At 35.0% G+C, this 20,251-nt stretch overlaps 1 protein-coding gene and 1 pseudogene across 1 annotated transcript; one reads left to right on the forward strand and one right to left on the reverse strand.

Moving 5' to 3' along the window:
* Positions 1 to 2,758: 2,758 nt before the first annotated feature.
* Positions 2,759 to 5,277, reverse strand: LOC140877434 (CBL-interacting protein kinase 23-like; annotated as a pseudogene).
* A 2,174-nt stretch (positions 5,278 to 7,451) lies between these two features.
* Positions 7,452 to 8,069, forward strand: LOC140884443 (large ribosomal subunit protein eL32z-like). The gene has a single exon (XM_073291212.1). It carries the CDS (start codon positions 7,487 to 7,489, stop codon positions 7,886 to 7,888), a length of 402 nt encoding a protein of 133 aa, XP_073147313.1. The 5' UTR covers positions 7,452 to 7,486; the 3' UTR covers positions 7,889 to 8,069.
* The last annotated feature ends 12,182 nt before the right edge of the window (positions 8,070 to 20,251 follow it).

The raw sequence follows: 20,251 nt of genomic DNA on the forward strand, positions 1-20,251 counted from the left end.
TAACATGCAAGCAAATAGTTGATCAGGCTATTCACAAGACAAATATAAATCTAACAATCAATAAAATAAAACCAAATCTGAAAAATCCCAAATAATCATCCAAGTTTTCTACATGAATTTGTTCGGCCCAATCACGTGACCTTGATTGAAAAGAAAAAACTACTCAAAGTCTAACATAATTCTCAACAAATTTTTTTCAATCCAAAACATCAACTAAAAATCAAAAATAAAAGAAAAGAAGAAGAACAGATGGTCGATGATGAACGAGCGCCTCTTGCCTCTTCAATATCCTTCTCACCCTTAATCTGATGGGAATAAATCTATTTATACCCAAAGATCTCTAAAATATAGTGTCCAACCCGAGCAAGAATTTCCATATTTAAAAACTCTGCGCGCTTTCCTTGCTCGAGCGGCAATAATATGCGCTCGAGCGAGCATACTTCTTTTCCCGAGAATTCTTGACTCCGATTTTCTCGCTCGAGCGGAAGAATCTCGCGCTCGAGCGAGAAAGTCTCTGGAATTTTTTTTTTCTTCTTCACTCTACCTCGCTCGAGCGGCAACATCACGCGTTCGAGCGAGACTTCTTCTGTCCAAATCTTCAATTTTTCATGAAATTTCCTACGAAATGAATCAGGAGAGCCTTTATGCAACAAATGCATGAAATATACTTAAACTAATTAAAAACCCCAACATTAATACAAGAATGCATGCAAAACGACAATAAAACATCACAAAAAATATGCATATAAAACACACTTATCAGTACTTAAAAAGTGTGTTATGACAAAAGACAAAGCATACAAAAAAGTAAAAGCATGCATAGAAAAGTGTGCACCTTGTCTTTTAACCCTTCATATTTATTCTCTCTCATGTATTGTATATATTATATGTCAAACATATACATACATGGCCCATGAACTTAATATTTAATTAATTATCAAACTTAAACCCATTTAAATTTAATCAATTAATTAAATCCAACTTGAACTCATTCAAGCCCACTAGTAGAATAAGTATTTAACACTATTTCTATTTGGCCTCTACAAGACCCAATAGTGTTTAATTAATCCAACACTTGAATTATTTTAATTATTTGGACTCTACAAGGTCCACTAGTATTTAATTAATTCAACACTTGAATTAATTTAATTAAGTTCATAATAATAGTTTTGAAAATCACAATTTTCAAAAACTAATTATTTTTCAAGTTAACTTTTAATCTTGGAACACATTCACAAATTAAAAGTTACTTTCCCATTTATTCTCCTTTAGAAGTCATACTTTTAATTTATCTCACTTATAAACTCCTTTATAATCCGTTCAACACATTAAACTAATTTTATTCTCAACGGAATCTAGAAAGCAAGTACTTGTGTCACCCTCAATGGTTCATTGATACAACTAGCAGTGAGTTCATATCTCCATGTGATTCGGGATCAACAAGTCTCTTATATGAGCACACCCTAAATAGCTTCATTCTTATTTATCAACTCATTGATAATAAGAACGTCAGAAAACTCAAGTATGATAGTACCCAACCAATCATGTTAAACATCTAGCAGCATCGCTTACATGACTCCCTAGGTATCAAATGATACTACCTGCAAGAACTATTCAATTATGGTTAGCGTACAGTACGGTCCCTCACTACAAGAAAAACGACAAACGACAACGCTTTTTCCGCGTTGTTATTGTCACAAAAAAGCGTTGTCGTAGCCAGTGTTGTGAAAGACCGCGGTCAAAGACAACGCAAAAAAATCGTTGTTGTTTTGAGCAAAAACAACGCATAAAAAGCGTTGTGATATTTGAAAAAACAACGCTTTTTCCGCGTTGTCTTTTTTAGCAACGACAACATTTTTTATGCGTTGTCTTTGACCGCGGTCTTTCACAACACTAGCTACGACAACGCTTTTTCACAACGTTTTTAAAAGCGTTGTGTTTTGCAAAGACAACGCTTAAACCATCTACGACAACGTTTAAAAAACGTTGTCTTTTCTCAAATAAAGAACAAAAAAAATAAAATTTAATTCACAAATTTTCAATATTATAAATCACTCAATATTCAAAATTTTTGAAAATTAAAACTAATATACAATATTTCAATATTATAAATCATTCAAATATAACAAAAATCATTCAAATATAACAAATAATCGAATTCTTCATGTTCATCTCGACCATGTGCGCTATGCTTTCTGCCTCAAACCGGAGTCGGCGATCAGACCAACTCTCAGAATGCTAAATCCATTTGGAGGACTGTGAATGTGCTGAACAATAGCCGCAAACAAGAATAAAATTTCAAAGTAATGGTTATGAATGGCACAATAAATCAAACATCAAAGAAGAAAAGTAAAATGGAAACAAATACATAATCTACATACTGAAAATGTGCTCCTCATTATCCAAAAGCTCCAGCCCCGCATCATTTCAAGCAACCTTATTTTCCAATTAATCACCTCTCAGGCTTGACGAACGTTTTGAGAGATAACTTTGTCTAATAGTTTGAACCTGAAACTGCAAGTTTCAGACTAGCATTCAACTCAGAATACAATAAAACAGTAGTAGAGATAAAAAGTTCAGTAATGAAGAAATAATTATTCATAGCCATAGTAGGCTAAGGCTTAATTTCAACTTCTAAAACTACATAGTGAATCTTAATAGAAGAAATAATTATATCATCCTTCCAAGATCATAATAAACTTTACATCGCGAAGCCTCCATTGCAAATTCCTTTAAAACCATCACATCACGAGTAGTCTCAACCAGAGCCTGGATTGCCATGAAAAGATCTTAAGACATAATTCAATAGCAGCAGATTTGATATAAATATGCCAATCTGGAAATCCTTAGGAATTGATAGGTGTCCCTTGCACCCATACTTTTCCCCATACAGTTTCATCTGAGAAAGATGAACATCACCGAGAGTTTAGGCTTGAGACTTTATTTTGATATTTTTTTAATGTAGCCCGTGTAAGTAACTTAAAAAAAACTTATATTGGACACTAATTTTAGTCACAATAACATGAATGACAACTATTCACTGGCTCTCAGTCTATGCTCCTACTTCGCTCCTTAATATTTTCACATAGGTTCTAAAATGTTCTGCAGATAATAACAAGAGTCAAGGGTGTCATGTGCCTGAGAAACATGCAATAAAATGCTACAACCCTCCAAAAAAGATTCCATGACCAAAATGAGAAAAGGTGGTGTGAAGCAGATACTTTTAGTTCTTCTTCTGCACACCGAAACCTAAGGAACCAGCTTCTTGCTCAATTTTTGAAGCAATCTCATTCGCAGAACATTTGGATGCAAACCTCATTTCTCGCTTAACAAACCCATGTAGCCATCTAAAGGGTTGGGCATTTTCCACTGCTACTTAAAATAGAGTGATTCTACCACTCCATCACAACTATAATTTCTAGTGCATACATGTACATACCGCTTGCTTTTCAAAAAGAGAATTGAGATTGAGACCCCGCGAGAAGGAGATAAGCTCAAAGGCAGTCATGATCAGTGGTGGGGTAGGTTGCTGTTCCTCTTGCATTTCCACAACAAATTTCGGTGAGTCCTGAATTCAAGAAAGAATAGTTTAGTACATCTATCCTCAAAAATTTAAAGAATATAAGCTGCATCAGAACACCCATCGCTGATTCATTAAAAAGAGCATCAACATCGTCAAGAAAAACTTCCTGACATTCAAATATAGGTTTCCTATATCCTTTCTTGAACCACCCATTTTTTAGAACCTCAGCAATTGTGATCCTCTGCTCCACATGGCAAAATCATGTGAAGAAGTTACAATCGGCATGAAAAATAGATCAGCGAATTTAGTAAACGAGCTTAACTGAACACCGATTTTTCTGACTGAAAAATCTAAAACGCTTCTGGTTTTGTTGTTCTCTTCCTTTGGCACTGTTGGAAGGGTCATATGTAAATAGCATGAAAGAAGTGAACATACTGTCAATGGATTGGGATCCAATAATCTTGTAATCAAATTCTTGGTGCTGGTAAAAAACCAAGGAGGGCATATGAACTGCGCTGCAAATATCTGAAACGGAGATTAGTGCGGTTTGAGCATTAACATGCATATATTACAAATTTTATCCAACGTAATGTGATACTTGCACCGATTTTAACCTGATATCTCTACTGTTTTAATACCTTAAATTTCATTCAGGTAGATTCAGTGATTTCGAGAGATGTACATTTGTGAGGATAACTCCACAACACAACACGATAGAATTGATAAATGTGATTTTGTTACCTTTTTGTACAATGCCATAAGATTTGGATCTTCAAAAGGTAAATAACCAGCCATAAGAACAAAAAGTACGACACCACATGACCAAATATCTGCTTTGGCTCCATCATAACCCTTACTTTTAATCACCTGCATAATTTAGTTAGATGATTAAAAATCTTAGATAGAAAAGAATTGGAAAACAAAATGCACGAAAAGCTAATTGCATACCTCTGGAGCAACATAGTTGGGTGTTCCACATGCTGTATGAAGTAACCCATCTTCCTGACAACAAGATTACAAAAAATTGAACTTCAAGCACAATATAACATCTTGAGTTAGGCTAGATTAAGATCTCGACAAGGTGTCTCAGAAATGCAGCAAAGGTAAAAGCAAAATCTAGCTTGCTTACCCAAGCTTGCTAAGATAGTGCACTTAATCCAAAGTCAGAGACTTTAAGGACGCCACTAGCGGTAATCAACAGGTTATCCGGCTATACATTAATAAAAATGAAATAGAATTTGAGTTCCAACCATCAACTATCAAGACTGTTGCGCGCAACACTTTTCTGAGATGTTCCAAGATTAACAAGAAAATTAGAAGCTTACCTTAAGGTCTCTATGGTAAACGCCTCTACTGTGGCAGTAATCTACAACATTAACTAGCTGCTGAAAATATTTTATAGCTTCATCTTCTCCGAGCCTACCTTTAGTAGCCTGGCCTCAAGAAACCACAAGGAGTATTGTCATCAGCTACTATCCTCATAATCAATCTTTCATGATTACACATTGACATCAAATAATACTCGTAGCTTACAATTTTGTCAAAGAGTTCACCACCACTGACAAATTCCATCACGATGAATACCTTTGACTTGCTGGCCATGACCTGCAGGGAGGGCAAATAACTCGAATCGAATTAACAGGTTTGGAAAAAGTTGGCTTGACAAGTTAAATAGCTACCTCATGCATTCGAATGACATTTGGATGCCTTATTAACTTCATGGTTGAAATTTCGCGCTTAATCTGCAGGAGCATTATATTTTAACAAAACAAAGAGAAACAAAACTTAATTACTGGCAACAAGACAATGAAGCACGCCAGAGACCATAAAGAAAAAACATGCAGTTCAAATTGTTGTAAAGAAAGTAACAACACCGGCTCCCTCCCACACGCAAACATAACAAAGAGATATATTTACTAATTCTCACATTCATTACATCTTTATTCATGCCATGTCTAGCTTTATATAGTCAGACTACTGCAAGTTGATCCATAAGCATTTGGCATGCATCATTGAAGTAGTTTTAGAATTTTAACGTCCAGAGATGTTGAAAGACCAGAAAGATATTCCAGTAAAAGTTGGGAAATCATGTTTCTAACATAAGTTTAAAAAATCAAACCAACTCCTATTGCAAATGGAGAATTGCAATAGAATATGCAAAAGATCAAACACCCATAAAACAAAGACAAATATATCAAGATCGAGAACAGGCAAAACAAGAGAAAAGAAATAGAAATAAAAGAGCAGCGAAGCATAAAAAAACTAGAAAAAGCCCAGAGGGTTATCCATCAGCACCATGAGAGAAAATGACCAGTGCAATGGCAAAACAAGGTTGAAAGTAAAGTCAACTCCAAATAATGAAATAAAATGTAAACAAATACTTCGAATGACACTTTTTAAATTAACTGGTGGAAATGAGAGAGAACACCTGCCATATTCTTTTAATGAAATCTCCAATGAACTAAGGCTAAATCTAATGAGGGTACACTGATACACAACTAAATAAATAATACAGTGAATAATTTCCAACTAACTTTGACGAGAATGCTTAGAGCACACAAATATTTTACAAAAACAGAGTAAATGCGTGAAGGATGCTTGAAATTTGACAGGAAAAACAAAGATGCATCTGAACGTTAGAACTAGAAACATATATCTACCACATGCTCAACTAATTCGAGCATCGTTTTTAGGTGAATGATGACAATAGAAAATTAGCAGAAACTAATGGGTCCATATTGCTTAGAATAAAAATACATACACTAAGCCGTGTCAACTCCCCATGATTTGCAAGGCGTAAATCCAGCCCCTACAGCTCCTCATGAGTTTAAACAGATCGAGCAAGCCGCCACTTTCTCCCCCTCGTCGCCAAAGTTTAAAGAGATCAAGGTAGATTCGAAGTCTTTGCAAGCTCGTCAACTAAAAGAACAGAAACAATCGATGAATGATGGAAAAGCAAAAGAAGAGTGAGAAATTGCCATTAACAATTTGTCAAATTGGAATTGAAAGAGAGAAAAAAAGAAAGGGAATCGCGATGGAAGGGCTTCGGGATTTAGGGTTAATTTTTCAGACGTTTAAAGAGTAAAGGGACGCGATGAAGGGTTTGGGGATTTTTGGGTTTTTTACGTTAAGGCAAAAAAAACATATGTATTTCAAGATTTATTTATTATTTAAAATTAAAAAATGGTTTATTTACAACACTTTTTAAAAAGTGTTGTAGTACATATAAAAAAAACGCTCTAAGGCAACGCTTTTAAAGCGTTGTCTTAGACCTAAAAAACGGTTATACACAACGCTTTTTAAAAAAAGCGTTGTCTTTTATGAATTTAAAAAAAATAACAACACTAATTTTCATTAAAAGCGTTGTAATTTAAAAAAGACAACGCTTTTTACCAAAAAGCGTTGTCTTTTAAGTGTTGTGTTTGAGCTTACAGCACGGTCCCTTCAACTCATATATCCCGACCGATTCGACAACCATTGGTTTATCGAGAGTTGTCATTGAATCGATAACTATGTGTCATGCCATAGTTGCATCGAAGATGTAATTCAAGAAACCCCTTTATTAATTACCATCTACTCTGATCAGAGATTTCAAGTTACATATGCATGAGATCACATAAGATATCGATACCCAAAGGTAAGCGGTGAATCCCTGGCTACAATGCATCGAATTCTATATGTTTCGACACAACACCCAATGTTGCCACCTGATGACCCCAGTTGAGTCGGTAAACAAGTCAAAGTAAAGCGCTAGAATATAGTGGCAATGGATCGGGTTTAAACACGGTCCTGTGCTACAGGGCGGGTTCAACCCCGATCAAACGAGTTTAGGGGCAAGGCGAGTCCAGGTCAACGGGTCCGGGGTGGGTCTTGAATTACAAATTCAAATTTGAAATTAAACACATTCAACCGAATTATTGTTATTCCCTCGGTAGGAGCTCGACTGCGTCGCCACTAGAAGTGATGGTTGTTCCTTTACTTACCAAGAAGATTGTTAAGAAACGGGTCAAAAAGTTCAAGTGGCACCAGAGTGATTGCTATGTTTCTGTGAAGACAAACTGGCGTAGGCCCAAGGGTATTGATTCCCGAGTCCGAAGGAAGTTCAAGGGATGCACCCTCATGCCAAACATTGGATATGGATCAGACAAGAAGACACGGCATTATCTTCCCAACGGGTTTAAGAAGTTTGTTGTTCACAATGTCAAGGAACTTGAAGTTCTGATGATGCACAACAGGACATATTGTGCTGAGATAGCGCACAATATTTCAACCAAGAAAAGGAAGGTCATTGTCGAGCGGGCGGCTCAGCTGGATATTGTTGTGACCAACAAATTAGCTCGTCTGCGCAGCCAGGAGGATGAATGAGCTATTGGGGTAAACTTACATTCTCCTGTAATATGTTTTTGAGACTACTTGGTATTGGAAAGTTGAGTGGAAATGTTGACAATGCAAACTTTTGTTTCGTGCTATCTATCTGTATTGTGTGTAATACACAGTTCCATTTGGATTTGCAATGACTTTTTGCTTTCAAGCCCGTTGAAGAATTTTTTTTTAAAAAAAAAAAATGAATTATTGTTTTTATGGAAAGGGGTAGTTATGCGCGAAATCTTTTGGTAAAGATACGTGTCTCATTTCGATGTGATGCACATTTTCATTTATAGATTTTCAATCTCTATAAATATATCTCATATAGAATAAAAAAAATTACATACATTGAAACTCGAAAATATATTGAATTTTCGTCCATCATATTGCGCATATAATATTTTCAATCATCATTAAGGGTTCAAAAATCATCTTAAAGTTCATCAAATTTTGTAATGTGGAGTGCTCTTATTAAAAAAAAAAAAGATGTTGTATCTTGAGAGAGGATTATCGTATCACCATGTGTGGGACAAAATCATCTTAAGGAGATATAGTAGTCTAACTCTAGCCTCGACTTTAATATTTTGTTCGTGTCTTGTTCCAGTACATGTCGGGACATCTGTACATCAATTAAACAGTTTCAGTTTGCACAAAATCCAGAACCAACATGCCCTTGTCCTTCATCTTATTCTTTGAAACTACTTTTATTTTTGGTTCTTTTTCTAGTACAAGACATCGTTTTTCTTTCATATTTGTCCTTATATGGATCGATATTAAATATGACACATAAGAGGATTCCTGCTATATAATATTCTGTCTAGCAACTCTAATTTTTCCTAGCAAGCGACGGAGAATAACAAGCTAAAAATAAAAAATACACAAATCTTAAAGATAACAAAGCAGTACGAAATCATCCCAAATAAATTGGCAATTAAAATTGTTGAAGTTGACTGCCTAAATCTCTCATAGCTAGTAAATTAGAGCTAGGACAACATATTTTTTACTCAATTAACTTTCCAATAATGGTGTACCAGGAATTGAAGTATGTTTACTCCACAATTTGACCATGTCACCATTTGTAAATTTAATTTTGATTCTGTTAAACGTTATTTGATTTTTTTTGGTACTATATATCTCTTATTTTAGTACTATCTTTTAAATTTTTCTTGATTTGATCCATAGCAATTTAGATATGCATTGATATTGTCTAATAATTTAGATACGTCTTTGATATGATATGCGGTTGTTGATAAGAATGATGGTTTAAATTTGAATATATCTTTGATATGATATGCGGTTGTTGATAAGAATGATGGTTTAAATTTGAATATATCCCTTGATAATATCTTAATGCAGTATGTTAGATTTGATAAAATCACATGTTGTCTGCTTAAGATTGAATATTTGTAGAATTGGTGTCTATGTTCTTTTTTTATTCAAAAAATTTAAAACTTCATTATTGATAAATGATGACTTGCAATTGTATGTCCAGGTTCGGCGGAATACTTTATGTGACTCAGGGAATTGAATGCATATATTATTCTAAAAAATATAACAGCAGCAGTGACGAATTCTGAAGGAAAATACGAACTTTTCATTTTGTGTCCCGACATCTATTGGAACACTTTTCACTTCGAGCGGCTTTATCATTCTGTTTTGAGAGCCTTTAATTTCATTTTCGGTGGCGCACATACAACTATATTGATTGGTGATACATTTCATGTCGGCAGAATTAGCCATAAAGGATGACAACGTGTTGGCAAAATGATTCATGCATTAAATGCATGTAGACAATTCATGTGAGCAGCTGTGCAAAAGTTGAAACGTATGATATCAAAAACAATTCAGAATTGAATTGTGTTTCTTGCGTTCACACTAAAATCCGCAACTATAAATACATGCATTCTGCATCAGTTTCAGAGCACCCAACATCGAGGAGTTCTTTTCTCTCGTTTTAAACATTCAAGTGATTTGAGTGTTTTCTATATATATTTGTGAGATAGGTTTTCTCCTGTATTAAGAGAGTGCGTGTCTCTTTGGAAATACAGAGAGAGGTTGTAATTCTCCAAATATTATAGTGGAATCTTTTGGTCTTGCCCGTGATTTTTACCCTAATAAGTTTTGGGGGTTTTCCATGTAAATTTTGGTGTCTATTTTATTCTTCAATTTCCATAGTTTCTATCTCGTGATGCCGCACCTGAGACAAAAAAGTGGTATCAGAGCCTTGGCATAAAATTTCTTAAAATTCTGAGTATGCTCTGTGGTTGCAGCTTTGACTGATCTTCCACATCAGAAAAGATTTTTTGAAGATTTTATAAGGCAGGATTCTTGTAGTCAAGATGACGGCAAAATACGAGATAGAAAAGTTCAATGGGAGCAATTTTTTGCTGTGGAAATTGAAGGTGCAAGCAATTCTAACAAAGAAGCGTTGCTTAGAAGCTATTGGAGATAGACCGACGAAGATCACAGATGATCAAAAGTGGAACGAGATGAATCACAATGTTGTTGCCAATTTGCACTTGGCTATAGCGGATGAAGTATTGTCAAGTATCTCTGAAATAAAAAACGCAAAAGTTATTTGGGATACTTTGGCAAAATTGTACGAGGTCAAGTCACTACACAACAAGATTTTCCTAAAGAGAAAGCTTTATACTCTTCGGATGGCGGAATTCTCATCGATGGCCGACCATATCAACACACTGAATACTCTATTTTTTGGGCTCAACTCTATGGGGCATAAAATAGAGGAAAAAGAACGTGTGGAGCTTCTACTTCAGAGTCTACCAGATTCATATGATCAGCTCATCATCAATATTACCAACAAAGTTCTTTCGGATAATTTAAATTTTGACGACGTCTTAACTGCGGTTCTTGGAGAAGAGAATCGTTGAAGGAACAAGGAAGATAGGTTGGCAATGTCGAAGCAAGAAGAGGCTTTGCCGATGACGAGAGGAAGATTGACGGAGCGTGACTCTAGTGGGAGCCACAGATATGGTAGATCCAAGTCAAGAAGTAAGAAAAAAAATATTTACTGCTTTAAATGTGGCGGTAAAGAGCACTTAAAGAGAGAGTGTACGAAGAGCATCGAGAAGGGATCTCAAGGAAATGTGGCAAGTACTTCAGCAGTGGTAAAATATTATTCAGCAAAGCAGCAACAGTTGCGGAAGGCAGACACAGGTTTTGTGATGCATGTATTATGGATTCAGGAGCGACGTGGCACATGATGTCATGGAGAAAATGGTTCGATCAGTATGAACCAGTCTCGGAAGGATCTGTATTCATGGAAAATGATCATGCCTTGGAAATCGCTGGGGTCGGTACCATCAAAATTAAAATGTTTGATTACAGTATTCGCACCATACGGGAGGTACGACATGTGAAGGGCCTGACAAAGAATATTTTGTCTTTGGGGCAATTGGATGATATTGGGTGCAAAACTCGTATCGAGAAAGGGATCATGAAGATTGTGAAAGGCGTTCTTGTGGTTATGAAGGCGGAAAAGTTTGCTGCAAATCTGTATGTATTGTTGGGGGAAACACACAAATAGGCGGAACTAGTTGTTCCATCAATTGGTTCGAGATAAGAATCAACAGTGTTGTGGCATAGAAAGCTTGGGCATATGTCAGAACGAGGAATGAAGATTATCTCTGAACGGAAGCTGTTGTCAGGGCTTACAAAAGTAACTCTACCTTTTTGTGAGCATTGTGTTACCAGTAAACAACACAGATTGAAGTTTGGCACATCTACTGCCAAAAGCAAAGGCATATTGGAGCTGATTCATTCTGATGTTTGGCAAGCATCGGTGGTATCCCTAGGAGGAGCGAGATATTTTGTCTCGTTTATTGATGATTTTTCTAGGAGATGTTGGGTGTATCCAATCAAGGAGAAGTCAGATGTTGTCGAAGTTTTCAAAGTGCGGGTTGAACTTCATTCTGATAAGAAAATCAAGTGTTTGAGGACTGACAATGGAGGAGAATATACCAGTGATGAATTTGATGCATTCTGTCAGCATGAGGGCATCAAATGAAAGTTCACGACGGCTTACACGCCTCAACATAATGGAGTGGCGGAGCGGATGAACAGAACTTTGTTGGACAGAACAAGGGTCATGTTGAGTACTGCGGGTCTACCAAAGTCATTTTGGGCAGAAGCAGTCAAAACCGCTTCTTACATCATCAATCGTTCTCCTTCAGTGGCGATTGATTTGAAGACTCCGATGGAGGTGTGGACTGGCAAGCTAGCTAATTATTCTCGATTACATACATTTGGAAGTCCGGTGTACGTTATGTACAATGAACAAGAAAGATCTAAGTTTGATTCCAAATCCAGAAAGTGTATCTTCTTGGGCTATGCTGATGGAGTAAAGGGGTTTCGCTTGTGGGATCCCACTGTCCACAAGCTTATCATCAGCAGAGATGTTATCTTCGAGGAAGATAAAGTGAAGGGAGACAAAGGCACACTAAATTTAGAAACTACTATCATCCAGGTGGAAAATAATACAGACGAAGATCAAGCAGTACCAGAGCACGAGGAACAAGAACCAGTTGAGTCAGAGGTTTCCAAAGTGAGGCAGTCAACTCGAGAGAGAAGACCACCAGGTTGGCTTTCAGATTATGTCACTGAAAGAAACATTGCATATTGTCTATTAACAGAGGATGGTGAGTCATCGAGTTTTCATGAGGCTAATCAAAGCTCGGATGTATCCCTGTGGATGACAACGATGCAGGAAGAATTGGAAGCATTGGACAGGAACAAAACTTGAAATCTTGTTACACTACCACGAGGAAGAAAAGCTATCGGTAACAGATGGGTCTATAAAATCAAACGTGATGGCAATAACCAAGTGGAGCGGTATCGTGCAAGATTGTTTGTCAAAGGGTACGCTCAGAAAGAAGGTATTGACTTCAATGAGATATTTTCTCCTGTGGTTCGACTTTCAACAGTCAGAGTAGTATTGGCAATGTGTGCGGTGTTTGACCTACATCTAGAACAACTAGATGTGAAAACAGCATTTCTTCATGGCGATCTTGAAGAAGAAATCTATATGCTCCAGCCAGAAGGTTTTGCAAAAAAGGGCAAAGAGAAATTGGTTTGCAGGTTGAACAAATCTCTGTACAGTCTCAAACAGGCGCCGAGGTGTTGGTACAAGAGATTTGATTCCTATATCATGAACCTTAGGTACAACAGACTCAGTGCAGACCCTTGTACGTATTTCAGGAGGTCTGGTGATGATGATATCATTTGGTTGTTGTATGTGGACGACATGTTGGTAGCAGGCTCCAAAAAAGATCGGGTCCAAGAATTGAAGGCATAGTTGGCTAGGGAATTTGATATGAAGGACTTGGAACCAGCAAACAAGATTCTAGGGATGCAAGTTCACCGAGACAGAAGCAACAAGAAGATTTGGATTTTCCAGAAAAATTATTTGAAGAAAGTCTTGCAACGCTTCAACATGCAAGATAGTAAGCCAGTTTCAACCCCTCTTCCTATTAACTTCAAATTATCTTCTGAGATGTGTCCTAGCAGTGAAGCAGAAAGGATGGAGATGTCTCGAGTACCGTATGCATCAGCAGTGGGAAGTTTGATGGTCTCCATGATTTGTACAAGACCAGACATTGCACAAGCAGTGGGAGCAGTCAGTCGATAAATGGCGAATCCTGGACTAGAGCATTGGAGCACGGTTAAGAAGATCTTTAGATACATTAAGGGTACCTCGAATGCTGCATTATGTTTTGGAGGATCAGATTTTACACTCAGGGGCTATGTGGATTCAGATTATGCAGGTGATCCAGATAAAAGAAAATATACTACTGGTTGTGGCATTATCTACCACGGATGCAGAATACATGGTAGCTACTCAAGCATGCAAGGAGGCAATGTGGATTAAAAGGTTACTGGAGGAACTTGGGCACAAACAAGGAAATATTCCTCTATTTTGTGACAGTTAGAGTGCCTTGCACATTGCAAGAAATCCAGCCTTTCATTCCAGGACTAAACACATTGGAGTTCAATTTCACTTTGTACGGTAAGTAGTAGAGGAAGGAAGTGTGGATATGCAGAAAATCCATACGAAGGATAACATTGCTGATATTCTGACCAAGCCAGTGAGTACAGACAAGTTCGAGTAGTGTAGATCTTCATGTGGCCTAGCAGAAACGTAAGCAGCGGGAATGGCAAGATTAAAAGGACGTGTGGAGCTGTGTTTGATTCTCAATCAAATCTCCAAGTGAGAGAAATGTCGGCAGAATTAGCCATAAAGGATGACAACATGTTGGAAAAATGATTCATGCATTAAATGCATGTGGACAACTCATGTGAGCAGCTGTGCAAAAGTTGAAACGTATGATAGCAAAAACAATTCAGAATTGAATTGTGTTTCTTGCGTTCAGACTAAAATCCGCAACTATAAATACATGCATTCTGCATCAGTTTCAGAGTATCCCAACATCGAGTTATTTTCTCTCGTTTTAAACATTCAAGTGATTTGAGTGTTTTCTATATATATTTGTGAGATAGGTTTTCTCCTATTTTAAGAGAGTGAGTGTATCTTTGGAAACACAGAGAGAGGTTGTAATTCTCCAAATATTATAGTGGAATCTTTTGGCCTTGCCCGTGGTTTTTATCCTAATAATTTTTGGGGGTTTTCACGTAAATTTTGGTGTCTATTTTATTTTTCAATTTTCATAGTTTCTATCTCGTGATGCCGCACCTGGGACCAATATTCCAAAGAGGAAGGTGATGTTCACGAGAGAGAATCATCTATAGCATCGAAGGAAGTTCGATCAAAGGAGGATTTAAAGATGAGTAGTGCTCGCCAAGTGAGATCTATTGAAAAGCGTTCTTCAAAAAGACATCATTATAAAAAGAGAGTCTTTTAATTTTGTTTAAATCCTTGGTTGATTGTAATGTTATTTTGGTTTTAGTAGATTTACTTAATATCTGAGTGTGGTCCCATGTATATAGGTCGAATCATGGTGTATTGGTGCTCTATATTTTATTATTTATTTTATTATTTATACAAGTAATAAACAATGATTAAGAACAATTAACCAATACTATAAAATAACGCACTTTCGATATAAATTGCTTTTGCGTTACAATAAATATCTAGATTGTACTTGTTAGAACCTAAGGGGTGAATTAGGTTTTATGGTTCTTTAGCAATTTAAAATGAATTTAGAAAAATTTTGAATTACATAAACGGAATACTTTTGGACAACCAATAAAAATAATATAATAAAGTAAAAACATAAAGTAAATGCAGTAAATAAATAAAGAAATAAGGAAGATAGAAATTTTTTGAGGAAGTTCGATAATAAAACGTTTACGTCACCCCTTCTTGGTTAAAAACTATTAGCCAAGGTATAACTAGATCTTCTTGGCTTTGATGACTCCAAGTTAGCCTTTACAAAGACACTCGCCGTGTCTACTTGGTCTTGAAGGCTCCAAAGATAACCATGAAAATTCAACACAACTTCAAAGACAACATTTACGAGCACCACACTTTGATAACTCAAAGAGTAAAATACAATGTCGACGTTTTGATAGAGAACACGAATACTTAAAATAGAAAACTTCGATTGCTTGTTGGTTGTCTTCAAGAGTGTCAGTGTCCTCTATTTATAGTGATGATCTCGAGTGCATTCGAAACGTCTGATCCCTATTCAGATCGTCTGATCCTGAGTTAACCAATTCCTAAATTTGTTACTATGAGATCGGATTTTCCGAACTGCTTCAGATCCATATTTCCTTCGGAGATTCAAATATTCAAAAATATTTTCATCTTCATGTTTGGATCCTTCGATCCTGCTCGGATCGTCCGAACTCCTCCCACTTTTTGATATTTTGAATTTCAGTTTCCGCAAATCTTCCAATTGTTTATCCATACGATCGGAACGTCCAAATCCATGTTCGAAGCTTCTGAATTGTCCCGCCTTGCTTGAAATTTGAATTTTTAATTTTCGAGATTTTTGGATTCTGGTTAGACCAATTCGGAACGTCCGATCTTCCATCGGATTGTCCGAACGAATAGACATCACTCCATCCGAACTTCTTAGTTGGGAAACAACGAAGTATGCGTTTGGATCGTCCGAACTGTCTTTGGATCTTCCGAACTCAACTAGCTTAAAATTTTAAAATATGCATTTTACTCAAATTAAACATTAGTAATGGTTAACCGAGTGTTGATATCATCAAAATATGAATTTTGAGATATATTAGCACATTAAAAATATTAATCTCACAACTCGATATTTGTATGCGTTTAAGGCATAATAATACTAAAATACTAGAAACAATCCTCTACCATGCCCGACTTAGACATCAAGTTTCCAAAGTCATGAAATATCATATTTAACAAACAAAATAGAATGAAACTAAGAAGCCCAAGAAATGATATCCACATTTCACCTTACATCTACTTCATAAAAACAAGAATTAATTAAGCAGTTTCAATGTTCCAAAAGCAATATTTTTAAAACAAGACCAACTAGTCAGGTCCGAAGCAAGCATAAAAAATCGTTTTAACAGTCAAACTATTGGGAACCAATCAAACCCAATAAAGAACCGATCGAATTAGCCTTAAACCGATAAACCAGTTTGACAATTAATTTTTTTAGCATTTAATTATTTCTTATATCCTTCCAAAAAAATTATTTCTTATATTTAAAATTAAAATTTTTATTATATATATATATATATATATATATATGATTATTTGGTCTTGAACTTTGGTTTTTTTCAGAGAGGTTTTGAACTTTGTTAAGGATACTATTTTAGTAGTATTTGATCTTATTTTGATTTTTTTTTGTTTATAAAATATATAAGTAATATATTTGGTATTTTGAAGTTGTTTATATTTTAAACTTTGGTGAATATATTTTTTGTTACATATATACATATTTAAGGTCTTTAAAATTTAAATATATCAATACCATATTATTATTTTATATAATATAACAGTATTTCGATTCGATCGTCTGTTTGAACTGTTTTTTTAAGAGTTTATCGGTCTAATAATAAAAACACTGCACTCAAATTTATCCAATCATATAAAAGCATCTTCAACCCTCCTCTATAATGGAGGATTTCTCCATTATAGAATAATCCTCCATTATAGAAGAGGGTTTCCCTCTCCAACCCTACTCTATATGAACTCTCCATTTTGGAAAGTGCAACTGTACATATAGAGTAATATTTTAGAGAATGATATTATTTACAAAAATACCATCCTCGAAAACCGCAAAATGGTCTTTTTTTTGTCCACTTGATTTTTCTTTTTTTTTTTTACTTAGTTTAGTGTTCAATTTTTAAATTTGTTTTTAATTTATTTGAAATTTTTTTATTCATTAATTAATTGTAATTTTAATATTATATTAAACACCAAATGAAAATAATAAACAAGGTCATAAAAAAAACATAATTCAAAATATTTTTCTAATGGTCAATATGTATGTTGTTCTTTAAACCTTATGCACCGTTTATGTTTATCTTGTTTTATATTTTAAATCTGTATAATTAATGTTGCGTGTTGTTTGAAATTTAGTGACCAAATAAATACATTATTTAAAAAATCAAGTCAAATATATTATAATTGTTGTATTTTTAATAATATAATATATAGTTATTAATATATTGTACGATTTCTTTAAATCATATCAAATTAATTCAGTTGAACGATATATTATGTATTTATTTAATTATATATATATATATATGTGTGTGTGTGTGTGTGTGTATTTGAAAAAAAAAAATAAACAGAAAAAATGGATTATTTGGTCATATTTAGAGGTTGTGTATATATATATATATATATATATATATATATATATGTGTGTGTGTGTGTGTGTGTGTGTGTGTGTGTGTGTTTGTGTGTATGTGTGTGTTTGCAAAAAATATAAATAATAAATAATAAACAGAAAAATGAAATATTTTGTAATATTTAAAGGTTGTGGGTTGGAGAAGTTGTTTGAAAATAGAGATTGCAGATCTCTATTTTGGAGATGGTGATGCTATATGTACATGAAAGATTACACATTGGGTTGCACGTTGCATTTGAAATTACATAAATATCATTAATATATTTTGGAAATAGATTTTTCAAATAAAGTGGAAGGATAATTTTGTAATTTTATGTGTAGTGTGTAACACAACGTGTAACTCACTGTGTAGATGTAACATTTATTTTTTGGAGAATATATGATGAAAAATAAAGGATATGAAGTGGAGTGACCTACGTCTTAACCTCTACCCCCTCACAAAGTTTACCAAGCCTTCTAAAAACACCTCCATATATAGGCAGAAAAGGAAATAAACTATCTCGATAGTATTCGTGATTTCTACCTTTGATAAATGCGTAAACAAAATGTTAAACACGCTTATATAAGTTGATTAATTGAATAAAAAGACAAATAAGCATATATATTACACCCGATAGCTCTTCTTTCTTTAATGTCGGAGATTAATTGCAGGGATTGTCTTCTTTTCAATGGCTTCGAATAGTGATATCGATTTGAGATGGGCAGCTAGTGCGAGGACTACTCTACTGAATTTCTAATGCACTTTAGGACTTGGCTTAATTCAGTCGACAAATTGGATTCACAAATGGGCAAAAACAGAGGCGGATAAGGCTGTGGTTGGAGGACTAGAATGAGTTTCGATCAGTTGAGCTCGAAGATTAGTTGAGTTTCAGAAACAATACAAAAACATTCTAACGGCTCTATTTCTGTGTCTAATGGTTATATCATTCTTGGAGCCTACAATTACAACATCTTGAAGATCAAATACAAATTTTTAGAAGAGAGATTGAAGGCAGAGGGCAGCTAAACAGATTATCAGCTAGATTGAGAGCAAAGCCCAAGGTGTGAAGAACAAGAAGAAAGATGAGCGTTCACTGTCAACTTCTTCAAACCAAACCCAGTTTATAGAACACTCTTACTTGTCCAATATCTTTGTATATCAATTGAAGAGAGCTCACTCACACACTTACGGAAGATTTACTTTGATGATTAGTTGAGTGAGTGTCTTAACACAAAGACGTTAAAAATTGTGTTTGTAGTCTTGGCATAAAGATGTTAAACATTATGCGGATTGTGAGGTTGCGGCCTACAATCAAGTGTGACTAGAAGTTCTAAAATAGGCAGTGGGTAAGTCCTAGTCTTGGAGTGAGTTTGTACAAATGGATTGTATAAATCAAAGTCTTCTAGTGCTATCCTTCCGAGGAGGAAGAAGGGGTGATGTAGGAGTTGTTGAAATATACGAACATCCATAAACAAATCTGTGTCTCTTTATTTCTTGCATTTATTTATTGTTACAGTTTTGGATTGCATTGTTGAAGCATTTTATGTGTTTGATAAAATACTTAAATGTTGCATTCAAAGTGTTTGATAAAATGTTCAACTAAACGATTTTCATCTATCAACTTGCATCCTTTTGAAATGATTTATAAAATGATAAATCAGTTTCTAAGAAGGATTATTTCGAGTATTTTTTGCTTGGTTTTGAAACCAAACTCAATTTAATTCAAAGGTACTCAATATTTCAAGAACCATGCTATTGTATCTCAAAATATTTAAAAAGTGTGCATTCACCCCCCCCCCCCCCCCACTACACACCGTTTTTTATCTTATCATAATGATTGTGACAGCTTTTATAGGATATGTACTACCTTGGGGTCAGATGAGTTTTTGGGGAGCAACAGTAATTACAAGCTTAGCTAGCGCCATACCTGTAGTAGGAGATACCATAGTAACCTGGCTTTGGGGTGGGTTCTCCGTGGACAATGCCACTGACCGCTTAATTCGGTTATATAGCAAGTGCACTAGGTCAAGTTATAGTAAGTGGGCATAGAGTCCAAGTATCGATCCCACAGGGACTGTAGCCAATTCTCAAGATTTAATTATTTTACTTAATCTAGAAAGAATAATAAAAAGGACTGCGATGAGTTTAATAAAAATTCAATTAAAATAAACAATAAATAAATTTTACTATCTAACGACTAACGCAAGGAAAAATTCAAGTAAACTGAGACAACCAAGACACACGAAGGTACCGAACAAATAATGCAAATTAGTGGCAGATCTAGAATCCAGATTTAATCTTAAATCACGGTGAATTATCATATCTTGTTTAACAGTCTAGGTCTAGAATTTGTTAAACCTATTCAAGTATTGACGGATTAATTTTCATAATTATAATCAAACATGAATGCATTCAATATTTGTGATAATTCATTTTTCACCTAAAACCGCATACTGAAACCGAATACTATTTTTATTCGGTTTAACCATTTGTCAATTATTGGATCGATCGAAATCAATTTCTAATTTGTCGACTCAGAATCAATTAACAAGCAAGTAAATAATT

The sequence above is a fragment of the Henckelia pumila genome, chromosome 2 (assembly GCF_033568475.1).
Source record: "Henckelia pumila isolate YLH828 chromosome 2, ASM3356847v2, whole genome shotgun sequence".
In the NCBI taxonomy this organism is placed as follows: domain Eukaryota; kingdom Viridiplantae; phylum Streptophyta; class Magnoliopsida; order Lamiales; family Gesneriaceae; genus Henckelia; species Henckelia pumila.

Coding starts and splice junctions, on each gene's coding strand:
- LOC140884443 (XM_073291212.1), top strand. CDS start 7,487: ATGGTTGTTCCTTTACTTACCAAGAAGATTGTTAAGAAACGGGTCAAA.